This window comes from Gymnoscopelus microlampas (genome assembly GCF_963454915.1).
Source record: "Gymnoscopelus microlampas genome assembly, chromosome: 3".
In the NCBI taxonomy this organism is placed as follows: Eukaryota; Metazoa; Chordata; class Actinopteri; order Myctophiformes; family Myctophidae; genus Gymnoscopelus; species Gymnoscopelus microlampas.
The window spans coordinates 37,339,829-37,357,845 of NC_139940.1; the positions used below are offsets into that span (position 1 = coordinate 37,339,829).

The following is an 18,017-nucleotide window of genomic DNA, read 5'->3' on the forward strand; positions in this document are numbered from 1 at the left end:
ATAGGAGATTATGCATATTGATTACTTCTATAGTTTGGTACTGTAACTTCTGTATGTATATACATACATACGCACACACGCACCCCTAACACACACACACACACACACACACACACGCACGCACGCACGCACGCACGCACGCACGCGCGCACACACACACACACACACACACACACACACACACACACACACACACACACACACACACACACACACACACACACACACACGCACACACACACACACACACACACACTGTCAGAGCATTAGACTCCAGCCAGTATTGACTATCTTGTCCACAAAGGCACTTGTCTGCTGTCCCTGCTTCTTGGGGTTAATGTCCATTTTCAGTACTGGATGTTCCATTTGTTCAGAGAGACTATTGTTGTGAAGGAACAGTTATGTGGGGTATTGGAACATAGTCACTGACAAGAAGACTTTTTGCAGTACATATGCAAGTGGTATGTGTTTGTGAAGATGTGTATAAATCCATCACCATGTCAGATGAGCTATGGGCACAGCTACGGGAAGAAATACACAATGGAGCAGTTTGTTTTGCCCATAAAAGTATTACTTATGGTCCATTGTAAAGACTTGAGAGGGAAAGTCTCTCCCTTGGACCACAACACAAAAGCTGTTCCGAGTTTTGTGTCTGTGCTCTCCCGACTGTAAATGAGAGTGTATATTTGAGCCTATAATCACACATAGCATCTAAAGTGGCTTCCAGTGAAGCACAATGTTTGATTCCCATTGTTTAGATCATAATAGCCACCACAGCCACTGGGTACATGACGCTCGGACGTGTGTACCGCCCACTGTGAGGGAACACACTCCAGTGACTGCATTGTGCAGCAGGAATTCTCATTTGCAAACATTGCAAACAGATTACATCAACACACAGCCTCAGAGAGGCCTTGAGATGCCGGGTGAGAGACCCAGTCTGGACCAAAAGCGTTTAGCCAACAATCCCTTTAGAAGAAATAGCCAAACTCTGCTGGTCTGCAACAACTGTTAGTTATTTTAAATCAAAGCTGAAGACATTACTGTTTACCTCTGCATTTTACTGAAGTTTTCCATCAATGCATATCTTCATCAATCACTCATATTTCAGACAGCTCATTTTAGTTACACTATGGCTGTCATGGCATGGAGGTGTGAGAATGGGTTAAGCCCACCATTCATTAATCTCTGTGTTACCCAATGGTTGTTAGTGTTCAGCTTGTTGTTAATGCACAGGGTGGTCATACTCTGGTGTTCCAGCTCTTTTGTATTTGCCAAAGAATGCTGCTAAGTAAAAAGAAGTCTTTGCTCAGACTGAGCTGAATGTTAAGCAGGGTTAAATAAAGACATTGGCTGAGTGAGTGATTCCAACAAATGTGTGAACGTGAAATCCATAAAAATCCCTCAGTGTGTGTGATTTGAAGATTATTTTTCACAGACAAATCCTTCTGATTTTTTTTCTTTTCAAATAATTTGTTAAAATATTTTTGACACAACACAAAATCATGAATAATTAAGCAGATATTGTCGCTACTTTGGCTCAAACATGTATTACTGCTAGACATAAATTATCTTGCTTTAGTTTCTAGATATGAAAGGACTTTCCCAGTACATGTCACTGGAACAATAGTATTAAAGTGGTTGAGAGATAGAGCACACCTGAAATGAACCTGAAACAATGACACATATCTTAAAAATGTCCCACCTCTAACCTCTCTCTTCCTTTCTGCAGAAATTGATGACTGAAAAATGAAATATGATAAGCTCATAACATTACTCTATGTCAGTTGCCAAGGTCATTGTAGATGGGTTAATATAAGAGCAAATAATTTATGATCTGGAAGATCCCATAATTTAAAAGAAACATCGACCACATTTTGTAAGAAAGTATTTGGTTGGTTTGCAAGTTATTAACACTGAGTATGCCTGAATGTCCATGTGTGTGTTTTGGAGCTAATAGGTCATACGAGATGAACTACTGTTGGTGGTTTAAAGTTGATACATCCATGTGATATGCAAAATGATACAGTAGAGCATTATAAGATTGCACTATCCTTGACATGCACATAGCAACAAACAAGTTTAACAACAAATTAGTGTTGTCATTGTTTTGGTCAGCATTCAGCAAAGGAAAGGGTGCAGTTACAGTTTTGTAAAAAAAAACAACTAAACAAAAACATGGGAAAAGGAAAGTTGACAGCAAGATAAGGATAATTCCTTTTAACAGGTCGTTCATGAAAGTCCTTGCGGTCTTGTTTCCAATGAGAACCTGTGAGCAATTAGGGGTTAAGAGTCTTGCTCAGGGACAAATTTCATTTCATCGACACATATGCTGACCTGGTCTGGAATCGAACCTGGGGCAACCAGGGCCTCTGGTTCCCTAGGCGGGCTCACTAACCATTCAGCTATGGCCGCCCCCATAGATACAGATACTGTAAACAATTGTGCAAAATTGTGTTAGAATAATAGCCTAATAATAATAATAATATAACTGCAAATAATAATCATTATTATTCTCATTACTCTTAATATTATTTTTATTTTTATTTTTTTCAGGCACCTGTCAGTGTCATTCTTCTATCTTCTGTCTTCTGTCCAACTCTTTCAGGCTTTTTGCCAGATTGGGTGTGAGAAATCGGATTACAAATAAAATAAATTACTATCATGTTATTATGCAACAGTCGCCTTTGAAAACGGGTATAAATGTTTCTCTTTAAATGCATATTATCAGAGAACTTTTATGTTGTTTTGTAGTTGGACAGAATGTTAACTTTTAGGAGGTTGGGTCAGAGGAGAATGCAACGTATCCATCTTATTTGAACCATATTAAATTCCAGTCCCAGGATATCATATTTTACACAGATGAATGAAAACAACTTACTTGCCCACTGTTCCACTAGTTAATTTTAAACAGATTTACCAATAGACTGTCTCAATAGGCAGGGTGCTCTGTGTCTGATTGTGGCCTGATAACGTCCCAGCAGCAGACATGGCCCATGTCCAGCCATGGGCAAACTCACCCTGATGTTTGATCTCTAGGGTCGGCTCCAGGCAGACCAAGCATTGTGTCCCAAACAATGAACCCCAGACCCACTGAACTATAAACATGTCCCTTTGGGGGCGTTTTCCTAGAATTCTGTGCAGGAGACACCCAGAGTCAGGAAACCTGGACCTGGCGTTTTCCAAATTTAGAAACACAAATGCCTCCTGCTGCTGACTGGGCATTCAAGACTGTCTGTGTCCTTCTGTAATAGGGAAATAATGCTAATGGAATGTTGATAAAACAACTGACTGCCACTCAAAATCAGGGTGGAGGTCCATGTCTCTCTACTTCAGGAAGTGTAAATCCATGGCAGTTTTCTTCAAATTGATTGAATACAGGAGCAAAATCACCTCCCTATTCATTATATTCACGGAGCTACACACAAATGTGACAGTTAGTATATTGACGTGACTCTTGTCCATTGAATATATACTGTAAATCAGGGGTCTTCAACAGGAGGTCCAGGCCCTCAGGAGTTACAGGGGGGCCACCAAATCTTTGTGCGATAGGAACTTTTTACCACTTGAACCCTAGAATTCCTTTTCCGAGGGGAACATTTGTGGAAAATAGCAGATCTACGCAAAGAGGTTTGGTGTAGGGGAAAAAAGAGCAGATCAAGCACAAGTTTTCTAAGTATTGAGGTTTTAACTGGTTAACTGACATTTTTGATGAATTGAGTACAAATGATGCCAATGGAAACAAGCCATAGGCTTTCTTGGGTTTAAAATCCTCTTAGCAGACCTTGTATTGAACTGTAAATTTTGTTTGCAAACTGCTAATAAAGTATTCAATCAATCAATCAATCAACTGTCTGAAAATACACATTAACGTGAATCCAACACTGATGATAGGGGAGGTCCCTGCTTCATCTCTCTCTCAGCTAGGGGTCCTTTGCCTGAAAAAACGTAGAAGACCCCTGCTGTAAATCTTCCATCAAAAGTGCTCCATGGCGGAGCAGAGCTTGTGTGCCTGTGTGCTGCAATCCCCACCCCTACCTGAGGTGGTCACTAGTGAGATTTTGTCCAGTGAGCAAAGCTCCTCCTGGCCTTCCTCTTTCACACTGAGCAGGTCAGCTGACTGTGATGCTGCTGTCAGGAGACAGACCTCACATCACCATAACTGTACTGAATGGCAACTATGAACACCACCACACCATAAAAACGGCACATATAATATCATTCCGGGTAGAATTGCTGCAGTATTTATATCCTGGTAAGTACAAGGTTGTTAAACAACAGTTACCCCCCCCCCCCCCCCCCCAACCAGCCCCCATGTTAATATTTCTAGCAAAGCTAACAAGCTAACGTCAGCTAATCCTTGATGGCTGTTGTGTTACAATGATACTGTTTTAACAATTCTATTTGTATTGAGCGCTTAAGTCATTGTAATCTTTACCTATGATATATAATATTATATAACATTACTCAGGGATTTGTCATATTAGCCTCATAATACTTGATAAATGTGTACACATAATGGGTATTGTTATTGATACCATACTGTCAGTGGTGGAAAGACTTTTGTAAAAGTATCAGTACTGCAGATGTAGCAATACTCCGTTACAAGTAAAAGTCCGGAATTCAAAATGTGCTTGAGTAAAAGTACAAAAGTATTGGCATCAACATGTACTTAAAGTACCAAAAGTAAAAGTACTCATTATGCAGAATGTCCCATTCACACAGCTTTTGTAAATAGCAGATGCTACTCATTGTGAGCTTGTAGATTGGCTATTTTCAAATAGCCGAAATACATACAGAGCTGAAGTGGTTAATGTATGTTTTGTAATAATAATCTAAATCTACAAAGTAACTTAAGTTTTCAAATAATTGTAGTGGAGTTAAAGTACAATATTTGCCTCTGAGATGGAGTGGAGTAAAAGTATTGGAAATTGGAAATGCTCAAGTAAAATACAAATACCTCAAAATTGTACTTAAGTACAGTACTTGAGTACATGTACTTCGTTACTTTCCACCACTGCATACTGTTGCCAGCAGCTTCATATTGTCTAGGTTCACGCATGGTGGTTAACACCATATAGAAGACTATATTATATTCTGCGATCACAAGATAGATAATGGCAGTCTAAAATTCCAGTTCGTAAATGTTTATGGTTACTTTCATTTTAACTTTTGAGAGCTTAACAGTTGCACAAATAAAGGGACATAAAACGTTCTATCAAACCCTGCTTTCCTTGTGCCAGTATTTCATATCCCTAGTCGAGAGCTACTGTAACCATGACAGAGTTCTGGTTGATCTCAGCGCCCGGAGAGAAGACCTGCCAGCAGACATGGGACAAAATGATGGTGGCCACCACGCGCACCAACAACTTGTCCACCAACCACAAGTTCAACATCCCAGACCTCAAGGTTAGCACGAATTTGTGTAGCTCATTATTACAACATTGTATAGCCATTTGTCTCACCTAAGATATATATACTTTCTACTGCTATTCCATAACCCATTAAAACCGGGAAAGAATCTGTGGAACCACTTTAACCATCACTTTTTGGCTATTCAAAAATAGCAGATAAACATAGCGCGTCACTTCGTGCCACGCTATGAGCTTGTAGATCTGCTATTTTTGAATAATCTTGAAAATGTGTGCAAATCTTTGAATGTATATGTTTTTAAGCAAACATTTTCTCAACTCAAATCTTTGCTTCTGGGGGTCCCTGGAACAAAATATTTTGAGATGGGGGTCCGCTGCCAAATACATATAATTTTGGGGTTTGTTGACACAAAATAGTTTGAGCACCGCTGATATAGCAACACAAGCTTTTCCGAAAACTGTCAGGATTTAGAAGACATTTTTTTTATCGGCCTCAGGTGTTAATGGGTTAATGCTATGTAATATGAATGATGTAAAATGTAATAAACCAAATAGTCCTCAGATAACAGTATGTTCTTAAGGCATAAAGGTTTTTGAATTAGGGTACAAATGCTTTATCCAGTTGACCACTCACCTTCACGATTCCACCGTCAAGAGTAGGCTGACTGTGTGCATGGGAAGTTGTTTTGAAAGAAATTTGACGCTTGCATCCTGATGTGGTGGTTATGGCGATGCTTTCATCCGTTTAGTTGCTCAGCCAGGCTGTATTGGCCTTTCCCCCTGCGCTGCAAGGTGAAGCAACCCCACTGACCTGTCTGCCACATGGGGCTGTAAATGTTCCCCTGGAACTGTTAGCAACGCATGAGGGGCTCCCAACAAAAGAGGCGCCATCCTAAGCACATATGGCCCCTGGATGTCACTGCGGGAGGATTTAAACCCCAGAAGTCACTGTTTAAACACTGCCCCAATGAATTCAAAAAGACCCCAATCTCTGGACTTATGATCCGAAAGTGCTGATGTGTTTGAATTTTGTGCTCAAAACAGGTGGGGACACTAGATGTCTTGGTGGGACTGTCAGATGAGCTGGCCAAGCTAGACTCCTTTGTTGAAAGGTATGCCACAGTTCAACATTTCAACTAGCCCAACCAATGCTAGAGTTTAGGGTCCGATGCTGATCCAGATTTTTCTATATTTTATATTACAAAGCCCCTCGAAATCAATTTGTAAAACTTATTTGATTAAAGTTTCTATTTGAGAACATACATTTTTGATAGATACAAAATGTAAATTAAGTATACATGTCAAACTTATATGAATGTTTAAAACGATCAAGCAAACAAATAAATCCGAAATACATACACACATAAACTGAACTTCATTCTAACCACTTAGAATTAGACTTAAGCCCTATTAAAAGTTTTCAAAAATAGCCAATTTACAAGCTCACTACACGTTGCAACGAGTCCTGTTGTGAGTTCTGTGTTTTGAAAATTTTTAAGAATCGTCAAAAAAGTCAAATAATGCCTAACCGATGTTTAGGTCGGGCTCTAACAAAAAGATGCCTACTATAACCTGTGTAGTCGTGCAGTTCTCTGATGTAGAGAGGTTACTGTTCCCTAATCGTTTCCCCTTTACCTTATTACAATGAGGAATTTCACACAGGACTGGGCCTCCTGGCCTTTCTGCAATTTTAGCAATTTACAGTTGGGTGAGACACCAGCATCTCTTTCTTTAGTCATATGTAAGCCTGATGACTTACATCTTCAAACACACCAGCGGCACGCTGGTGTGTTTGAAGAAGTTATTTATAATCTTTTGGAAAAAGCTAACGTCCAAAACTCACACATAGTCACTGACTGGCTGTACCCAGCTTTGCTTCCTCTGTTGGCATTTCAGAGACTGTGAGAAAGGCCAATATTACAACATGGTTTCACTTCACAGTTCGCCAAGTTGTTTTTGAAAGTGCCTTGTTCAGAATCTGTGGATGGGCTAAGTGAAAATAAATTAGATCCACACTTTTTTTTATTGCCCTAGGTTTGTACACTATTCTGACTTATTTAATTCCTTGTTCATTATATATATTTATACATTATATATTATACCAGTAATTGATCTCTTTAACAAAACACAATCATGTTTAAACTGTGCCAGACTTTGCCATTTTACTGTATGCATAAATTGTGGAATGCAGAAAACATGAAATACATCCTTCCCTTGCTTTGTCACTGTCAGTGTAGGTACAGTTCTGCTTTGCTTGGCTGAACAGTGTGCTGAAAATGTGGAACTATGAAAGTATGATATATAATGAATTCCCTCAGCAGCAATGTGCGAGTCCTTTTGATGAGTGCGTGTGAGGGTTCATGTGAGTTGTGCATGTTTGCAAGCTTCTACGTGTGTGTTTGCTTTGAACTGAGGACGGGTGTGTGTGTGTGTGTGTGTGTGTGTGTGTGTGTGTGTGTGTGTGTGTGCGCGCGTGTGTGTGTGCTCTCATTTGTGTACTCTTGTATGGTTTGTGCTATCTTGGAGTGTTTTGATGTACCCTGGCTGTTCACAGTGTGGTGAAGAAGGTTGCTCAGTACATGGCTGACGTGCTGGAGGACAGCCGAGACAAAGTACAGGAGAACCTGCTGGCCAATGGAGGTAGAACGATAGTTAATAAATAAATGTCTTTACCTTATGCAATACAAAACTGTTAAAGATTATCATCAAATATGATTATGAAGTATTGTTTGGTACTAACCCTAACCCAACCTGATGTTCCTATTAGGGGCATGTCATAGTTGAAAAAAGAATTGTGACAATAGCACATCTAAAAACTCAAACTTGTGAGCTTGTGGATTGGCTATTTTCGTCACACGACATAATTCATTGTATGACAATGTTGTATAAATGTTTTATTCTAGTGGAGAAGACTTTGGTTGTGTATGAATTATCAAATGTAATACATGCAGGGCCCTATCTTGCTCGCAGCCTTACCCCTTATCCCTAAACGTATTAGCCATATTTTACTAAAACATTAAAAAAAAATCAACTAGCCGATCTACATCGACATGTTATTTTGTTGTCTTTTCCAGTTGATCTTGTAACCTACATCACAAGGTTCCAGTGGGACATGGCAAAATATCCCATCAAACAGTCACTCAAAAACATCTCTGAAATCATCTCAAAGGTATGCGTCTCATTTAATTGGACAAATGTTCAGTAATTTGAAATCTGGGGCCCATCTCACAAATGCAGAATACATCCAAGATTTAAGTCAGTGCATCCTGCCTTATTGTGTTTCACGTAGGCCAAGCCAGGTAGAGGAGGTGTAACGAGGTGAAGCCAGTTTAAATTATTTGGAAATTATTTGGACCAATAGCCTAAAGAATCTACATTGTACAGTCAATAATTCAACAAAAATATATAGCCACAAATTAAGTTGAAAATAACAGTAACCACATTAACAGGATAACTGGCTAAATTAGTCTGTCTAGATAACTTTGTTTTCATGAAATCATGTACAGTATAAACTTAGCCAGGATAACTGGTAAATCGTGGCTTAATCTGCTATCTAGGTTTTGTGAAATGGGCCCCAGGCTTTAGATTGTTTTGTAATCATTCTTTAGTCATGTGCCATGTCAATGTTTTCCTTCTTTAATCAAGTCACCTTATTTTTGGCAGCAAGTAACTCAGATTGACAATGACCTGAAGGCCCGAGCATCAGCTTATAACAACCTCAAAGGGAACCTTCAAAACCTGGAAAGGAAGAATGCGTGAGTACTTCTTATTTTGGATTTTTTTCCCCGCATTTGTAGTATGACAAATTAATACATGTTTGGGACTAGAGGGCCATGGTCATTTAAAAGCTATGGACCAATTGGGAAAATCTAGGTGGGGAAAGTGAACAAGATGCTTGAATAATAACTGTTGTGTTTATGCATGGTATGAATTATGAAACCTTGAAAGGCTGTATGTTTCAGGACACTTCCCGTGTGTGCGGCTTGTGTAAAATTGACCGAAAATGATTAAAAAAAAATTTGATTGAATATTTTATTAGGCAAAAAATGTAAAACAGCACAGTTACATTTAAAATACTTTGTCTAAGAGGTCCGTTCATAAAAGTCCTTGCGGACTTCTTTCCAATGAGGGCCCTTTCACTCCCTTGCTTTGTTGAATATGGGATAGATTTGTGCTACAATAAGAGAATTGATTGTTGGTTGTATTATTTCCTAAGCATGTCAGAGAGTTAGAGTAACTAAATAGGTTAGTAATGACCAATAGACTCGGACTGTTAAGCTGTCCAGTGTTGTTGACATGTTCTTACAATATTGTTTTCTACCGCTAGGGGGAGCCTGTTAACTAGGAGTCTGGCTGACATTGTCAAGAAGGAAGACTTTGTACTTGACTCTGAGTACCTCATCACCATGCTGGTTGTTGTTCCAAAGTGAGTATTATTGGCAGTGGTTAATGCAAAGGAAGGCAATTGAAAGGCCTCAAAGCATGTAAACGTTTTTTTTTTCTTCTTTTTTTTTCAATTAAATGATTTGTAAAATCTTCTGCAATCTTCCCTTGTGTTTTCAAGGCCAGGATATGGGGACTGGCAGAAAACATACGAGTCACTGGCAGAGATGGTGGTGCCCCGATCCACAAAGTAAGTTCTACAAGGGTTTAGATGAAATATTTCACATCAGTCTATTCATTTAGTGATGCAACATTCATAGATAGGCTGATATTTTAATTTGCGCTGACAAATATACCTGGTTTCGAAAATAAATTGCATTACTTTATCGCCATGTAATATTCAACTTCTGTGTGAATGTACGCATGACACAAACAGCATTTTGAATGAATGCAAATTAATCGCACAAAATAAACACTCCCAGTGTGTAAGGGCCTTTATTGAGAAAATCAAATACTCAATCGCTCAAAATGAAAATCAGCGAAATACTCTGTGATTGATCGCTGTTTATACTTTAATGATAAGGTTGAGGACGGCACCCTTTTCACCTACTGCAACATATGAATTTAACCAATAATTAATGAAACATTTAACCATTTATATATATTTTAGTTTCAATAGTTTCTGTGTCATCTAACCTCATCTTTGCCGGCCTGCAACTAATCATTTTCAACCCATATTTAATGGTGACTCTTTTCATCCAGTCTCCTATTTGAGGACCATGATAGTGGACTGTTCAGTGTGACACTGTTCAGGAAGGCCATTGATGACTTCAGACACAAGGCCAGAGAGAACAAGTAAGAGACACCATGCTGCTTGGTGACCTAATGGAAAACTTAACACCACAACATTGTAAATAAAATATATAGATTATCAATCTGGCTGGTTGAAGCAGCTCCATGGATTTCAGTTTTATATTGCACATTAGATTGTTGTAATATGCACCGGGGCCAAAACTAATCAGTGTCTAGTATTGGTGTTTAAAACAGAATAGATGGTTGTTCAGATTATAATTGAAGCTGAACTTTGCTTTCTCCGTATTATTCCGTTACCATTCTTATTTACAGGTTCACAGTGAGAGACTTTCAGTACAACGAAGAGGAGATGAAGGCAGACAAGGAGGAGATGACGCGGCTTTCTACAGACAAAAAGAAACAGTTTGTAAGTGGGACAGGGTAACATAGTGTGAGGTTTATTTAGTTCATATTTTTATACAGTTTCACAGGGCAGTTAAAGGATTTTAATGGCGGTCTGGCATGTTAAGCTCATTGACTATGACTCATCATGGTATACTTGACATTGTATGAAAATCAAGTATGAAAATCAGCTTGTAGAGACTTGAACTTGGGTATATGACATGGCAGTATAGCCCTTTTGATATCTAATTTATAAACCAAGGATTTTTGTACTTTGATTTGAACTGATACAGATGAATTGCCCTCATGGGTCAGTGACAGCCATGATAACATGGCTAAAGACAGTACAGGTGGTTGGAATAAAGAGAGGTTCTTTCTAAGTAAACCCTAAATGCATTTCCCCATCTTTAGGGGCCACTTGTCCGATGGCTGAAAGTGAACTTCAGTGAGGCCTTCATCGCATGGATCCACATCAAGGCACTAAGGGTCTTTGTGGAGTCTGTTTTAAGGTATTGACACCTTACATTACTTTTCAGAGCCCATTCATAGGCTTTACATTGTATATGAGTAATGGTGAATCATTTACAATTTAGGCATTACGCAGACGCTCTTATCCAGAGTGACTTACAAATGCAATATCAGAGTAAGCATGGACCCTAGTCAACAAACAACAAGGTAAAAAGTCACATAAATAGAGTGCAAAGAGAACAATGTAGTGCCCCCGAGACACTGGGATACCAGGTAAGCATCAAACTTAGCATCTGTCTAAATGACGTGCTAGCTAACAACAATATGCCTAACATTTGTGGTCAAGAAAAAAAAAGAATACTCAAAAACGGCAAGAAGTAACCAACATATCTCTGCATAGAAAAAGCTAGCATCGGTTGAAATAAAAGGTGACAAGAAGTGATACATTTGGCATCTAATGAAGAAAGGTGATAAGAAGGGTACAATACCTACAAGGAGAGAGGAGAACTAGGGGTGAGGTGGAGTCTGAAAAGGTAAGTCGTCAGACATTTAAACACATATGTGGTTGCCTCCAATAAGAGCAATTTAAAGGATGATATTGGTAGGGATGCGTCATTGCTACAGTGTAGGTTGTTCCTTTAGATAAGGCTGTGGCAAGTGGATTGATGTTTTATGCTGTTCCATCAGGTATGGTTTACCAGTGAACTTCCAGTCCATGCTCCTGCAACCCACCAAGAAGACCATGAAGAAGCTAAGGGAGGTCTTGAATGACCTGTACAAGCATCTGGACAGCAGTGCGGCAGCCGTCATTGATGTGAGTGTTGTCCATTAATGTAGTGAACTGTATTTTTATACTATACAAAAACTGAATGAAAGAGATTTATTCTGTCTGCTTTGGAGGTCACTATAGCTATGTAGCCTGCTACCTTACCTAGCCTAAGTACTATGTGCAATTTGGAAACCGGTGATAACCTATTCCATCCACCACGGCTTGTCCACTTAAGACGATGTACTTGTTGGCATGCCAAGCCATCGGCTGCTCTGAGCAATCCCTTGCTCATCCAGCGGCTCGCACGACATTACGTTCCTCACGAGCATCAACACGTCACTGTTGGTACAGTGACGTGTTGTCCGTCACTCCTCCTCCCAGTGAAAAGGGTAAGAAACTCTCTGATCACTACCTCATGTCTTACTCTCTCTCTCTCTCCTCCCCCCCCCCCACAGCCCCTCCCTACCCACATGATTTCCTCACGTCGCAACCTTCGCTCACTATCCTCCTCTGATCTTTCCTCCTCTGTCCTCTCTGCTCTCCCTGCCCCCGAATCCTTTGCTCTACTATCCCCCGATACTGCCACTGATCTTCTTTTCTCTACTCTATCCTCTTCCCTGGACCATCTCTGTCCCCTCACCACCAGGCCTGCACGCCAAACTCCACCTGCACCCTGGTTGTCGGACTCAGTGCGTACTGAGAGACGGAGCCTAAGAGCAGCTGAGCGTAAATGGAGAAATGGCAACCTCCCGGAGGACCTTCTTACCTTCCAATCTCTCCTTTCTACCTTTTCCTCCTCTCTATCAGCTGCTAAAGCTGCTTTCTTCTGCACTAAAATTCAGGCTAACCCTAAAAAACTCTTTGAAACTTTCTCCTCTCTCCTGCAACCACCTCCCCCTCCTCCCTCCTCGTCCCTCGTCCCTGACGATTTCGCCAACTTCTTTGACAAGAAGGTGAACGATATCCGATCCTCATTCCCTCCTCCCCCGGCTGGTGCCCTGCGCACTACCCACACCCGTCCCTCTTCCACCCTCCCCTCTCTAGCTTCATCTACTCCTCTCTCCCCCCCCTCCACCTCTCTATCCCACTTTTCTCCCCTTTCTCCTAACGAGGTCCTTCTCCTTGTTACCTCTAGCCGCCCCACCTCATGCTCTCTGGACCCTGTCCCATCCCCTCTGCTGCAGTCCACTGCACCTGAACTTCTTCCCTTCTTAACCCACCTTATTAACACCTCTCTGACATCTGGTTACTTTCCCTCTACTTTCAAGACTGCCAGAGTCACCCCCCTCCTCAAGAAACCGACACTTGACCCCTCTGAAGTCAAGAACTACAGGCCGGTTTCCCTTCTATCCTTCCTATCTAAAACTCTCGAACGTGCTGTGTTCAAACAACTGTCCTCGTATCTCCACCAGAACAACCTCCTGGACTCCAACCAGTCTGGGTTCAAAGTGGGTCACTCGACAGAGACTGCCCTCCTGGCAGTGGCGGAGTCACTCCATGCCGCTAGAGCGAACTCTCTCTCCTCTGTCCTGATACTCCTGGACCTGTCTGCAGCGTTCGACACAGTGAACCATCAGATCCTCCTCTCCACCCTCGAGGGGATGGGTGTCTCAGGCTCTGCACTCTCCCTGTTTGCATCCTACCTGACGGGTCGCTCCTACCAGGTGAAGCTGGGAGGGTCTGTGTCAGAACCACACAGGCTCACTACTGGGGTTCCCCAAGGCTCGGTTCTAGGTCCTCTTCTCTTCTCTCTCTACACTACATCTCTTGGTGCTGTCATCCGCTCCCATGGCTTTTCCTACCACTGCTATGCCGATGACACCCAGCTGATCCTCTCATTCCCCCCCTCTGACACACACGTGGAGGCACGCATTGCTGCTTGTCTGGCTGACATCTCGGAGTGGATGTCGACGAACCACCTGAAGCTCAACCTGGACAAGACCGAGCTGATGTTCATCCCGGGGAAGGGCTGTCCTCACCGAGACATGGCCATCACCATTGAGAACGCTGTGGTGACGTCAACTCGGACTGCGAAGAATCTGGGTGTGACCCTGGACGATCAACTGTCGTTCTCGGCTAACATCGCATCAGTGACACGGTCCTGCAGATTCCTCCTCTACAACATCAGGAGAATTCGGCCCTTCCTCACGGAGAAGGCAGCCCAGGTGCTCATCCAGGCTCTTCTCATCTCCCGCCTGGACTACTGCAACTCCCTCCTGGCTGGCGCTCCGGCATCTGCCATCAGACCCCTGGAGCTTGTTCAGAAAGCTGCGGCTCGTCTGGTGTTCAACCGCCCCAAGTTCTCTCACACAACTATCCTTCTCCGTTCCCTGCACTGGCCCCCCGTAGCGGCTCGCATTCAGTTTAAAACCCTGGTGCTAGCCTATAGGGCAGCGAAAGGAACAGCTCCCTCTTACCTCCGGGTATTGGTCAATGCCCACAACCCTTCCCGACCACTCCGGTCGGCCACCAAGGGGCGACTGACTCCCCCGCCACTCAACGGTCCTTCTGGTCGATCGACACGGTCACGACTTTTTTCTGTTCTGGCCCCACAGTGGTGGAATGAACTTCCCACTGATGTCAGGACAGCAGAGTCACTGCCCATCTTTCGCCGCAGGCTGAAAACCCACCTCTTCAGGAAACACTACCCTTCCTCTTTGCCTGGCCTACTTGTTGTTAACTAGTTGTACGAATGCTTGTTTTATTGTTGAATTGTTTATTGGATCTTGTTTAGTCAATACAATTATTTGTTTTTAGCTCCTGCTCATTTGACTACTTTGTCTCATCTGTTTAAGGAAATAGGTAGCTGATATATTGCACTTTTACCTTAGCGCTAGGTATGCTCTTGGTTGCTTGTTATTGCAGAAAATGCACTTATAACCTCTGGTGATTAGTAGCTTTCGTTCCCTACCTTTGTTGATTGCACTTATTGTAAGTCGCTTTGGATAAAAGCGTCTGCTAAATGACTGTAATGTAATGTAAATGTAATGTACACCTGCCTTGTTATCAAGTGATATAAAATTCACAGCGAAGAGGGCGTTGTTTGCATTGTTTGTTAGAGGAATTGTAGTCTTCTGTAGCCGGATAATCAGAGATGTCCGCCTACTGATACGTCTGGCGACATCTAAATTATTGAATGAGCTAAAACTACTGTAGGTGGAATCAATTTGCAAAAACAGCAATAAGACTTTAGGGCTTTACGTCGTATTAGAGCCTATATGTGGTATGCGCCCGGACCACTAGGCCAGCGGGCGCCCCCGAGCATAGGTTTGTTAGCACTGGTTTTCTACACTGTTTAGGCCCATACATTGAATTTAGAATTCCCCAGATCAGCAGGAGGAGGTCTCTGATCATCTGGCTTCGCGAGACTAGAGGAAATGACACTAGATGCGCTGGCTGGATTGTAGCATTTAAATAACGTATGTAGTGGATTGGATTGAGAGGAGTATATTGTTGTAAAACTGCAATAAGTGATTTCTGACCAGCAGATGGCAGCGAGTAGATTGAAACATAGTCAAATTGAACTATATACTATAACAGTAGTTCACCCCCAAAAGAATTGTCGCATTCCTAAGCCAATAATTCGATGACCGGGGGGCTGCTCAGTAGCAGACTCAATTGAGTCCGCTGGGCATCAAATTATTGGCCCAGGCAAAAACTACAAAAACAAAACAAAACAATCTCCATGAATTCAAGGCTTCATGGGCTGTTTAATTGATAGAAATATTTTGGGGTGAACTACTCCTTTAAGACTACTTATTAAAAATGTATATGACTGTTTCAAACAATGTAACCATCACTGCTCACATACTTCCATGCGTCCTTTACTTTGGCATGTATGTTAAGCAATACATACACTAAAGGCCATTTTACAATAAGACGTTGACTGGCAACAGTCAAGGAGGTTGTAATAATGTACCTGTTAAGAAAGAGGCAAAAGTGAAGGCTGCTTTGTAGGCAACGGTGGTGTGTGAGGCCATTAAATACATTGCGGCGTGTTGACAATATACAAGCCACATGCATTTGGGTTGGCAGTGTGAATCAATAGGTGGCAAGTTATTATTTGTCACATTTATTCATGTATGACAAACATGAATGACCAAATGATGTTGTTGTTGCACTCTCTCTCTCTCTTTCTGTCTTTGATCCTTGTGTACATATTAAAAAGAAATGTAGTAAATAATGCTATGAAGCTTAAATCAAAGAACATATACAAAACACCACAACATTATAAATAAACAATATACCATGGCCTATCATGAGTTACAGTACAACAATACAATAACAACATGACTTTCACAATTTTAATGAGTTCCACTTGAGCATTTCCTGGTTATGCATTAGGAAATGCCAAAGTGGTACAGAGGGGTGGCAGTCTTTGACTTACAGCAAAACAATGAGCTGGTGGGTGTACTGTATACTGCTGTCACCTGTGTTGCTGATCCTCACTGGAATGGAATCACAATTACTTTTCAATAAATTATAATGAAATGATTACATTACCTTTTTTTCCCCTTTCTAGACGGTGATGGATATTCCAGGCTTAAACCTGAGCCAGCAAGAGTATTATCCTTACGTCTACTACAAGATTGATTGCAACCTGTTGGACTTCAAAGTTTAATACCTTCCCAATTTTGTGATTATGTTGAGTATCGTTTAACTTGTGTTTTCCCTGTAAAATGTTCTCCTCTTTCCTCATTTGTGGTGTTTTCCGCCTCCCTATCCCCCACTCCACTTTATCAGCTCTGGCTCCTCAGATCTGCATGCTCATTCCTTGTGGTTTAAAGGCACACAAACAATGATCTGCCACTTCTACAAACAAGGCACAGCAATTGCATTCATGAAGTTAATTACTTTGATGTTATTTTTTGTTTACAGTCATTTAAAATAAATAACGACTCAAAAAAAGTAATAACTTTGACGATGACCTGAATTGAATTCTGAAACCTCTTATCAATTCGGTTTTACTTGGGTTTGAGAATTGTGTATTTACAGTCATTCTGCGTATGTGATTGTGCTTATTGGTAGCTACATCTTCCATAATGGTAACGGTACATCTGGTTGTTTTGCCCACACCAACCACATCTGGTATGTGTTTTCTGGGATAGTGGTTCATTATGGGAGACATTGTGTAAGAAGGAAGGGAAGTTTGAACTCTGAATCTCAGCTCCCAGTAGAAAATGTATTAAAGTTTGACAAACTTTGTGCTAATAAATGTTCTACTGGGAGCTGGGATTCAGTGTGCGAACTTCCCTTCCTTCTTCTCCAATGAAAGTATTGTTGTTCAGCCCCTGACATTTTTTTTGTTGGGATGTGCGTGCTTCCCTTTGGACTCTATTTCAGACATTGTGTAACAAAGATACAAAATGTTTGTGTGTATGTGTTGTTGTTTCATGTTGTGAATATTTGATGTCAAAAAGAGAGATCTATCTGTATGAGTATTGTATATGTCATTGATTGACCAAAATAAATAAATGATTATCATGTTTCCCTCTCCAATTCCATGTACATTTCATCTTTAATTTCATGTTATTAATTTTTATCTTCTGTGTTGCCTAATTTTGTGTTTGTGTACATGACACTCTACATGTGATATTCTCGTGAGAGAGGGAAATGGAGAAAGAAGGAGGATAGGGGGCTGTGTTTGTGCTTGTAACAGAGAAAATGATCCACAGTCAGGCCTCATGATGAGTCATGGCCACTTGAAAAGCCGGGGGGGTTTCAAAGAAAGTTCCTTCGCTTGGAATCCTCGTGGCTCCAAGGAAAATACTTCCATTTCAACATCCTGTTGACTTCATCACAACAGCAGAGGGCATAACACAACCAGAGTT

At 41.2% G+C, this 18,017-nt stretch overlaps 1 protein-coding gene across 1 annotated transcript; it reads left to right on the forward strand.

Annotated features, from left to right (window-relative positions):
* Positions 1-4,116: 4,116 nt before the first annotated feature.
* Positions 4,117-17,672, forward strand: atp6v1c1a (ATPase H+ transporting V1 subunit C1a). The gene is made up of 13 exons (XM_084052772.1): positions 4,117-4,255; positions 5,244-5,409; positions 6,417-6,484; positions 7,927-8,012; positions 8,447-8,541; positions 9,036-9,127; positions 9,700-9,798; positions 9,937-10,005; positions 10,518-10,610; positions 10,881-10,974; positions 11,361-11,458; positions 12,105-12,231; positions 16,709-17,672. The coding sequence occupies exons 2-13, from the start codon at positions 5,278-5,280 to the stop codon at positions 16,805-16,807; spliced, it is 1,152 nt and encodes a 383-aa protein (XP_083908898.1). The 5' UTR covers positions 4,117-4,255; positions 5,244-5,277; the 3' UTR covers positions 16,808-17,672.
* Positions 17,673-18,017: the final 345 nt, after the last annotated feature.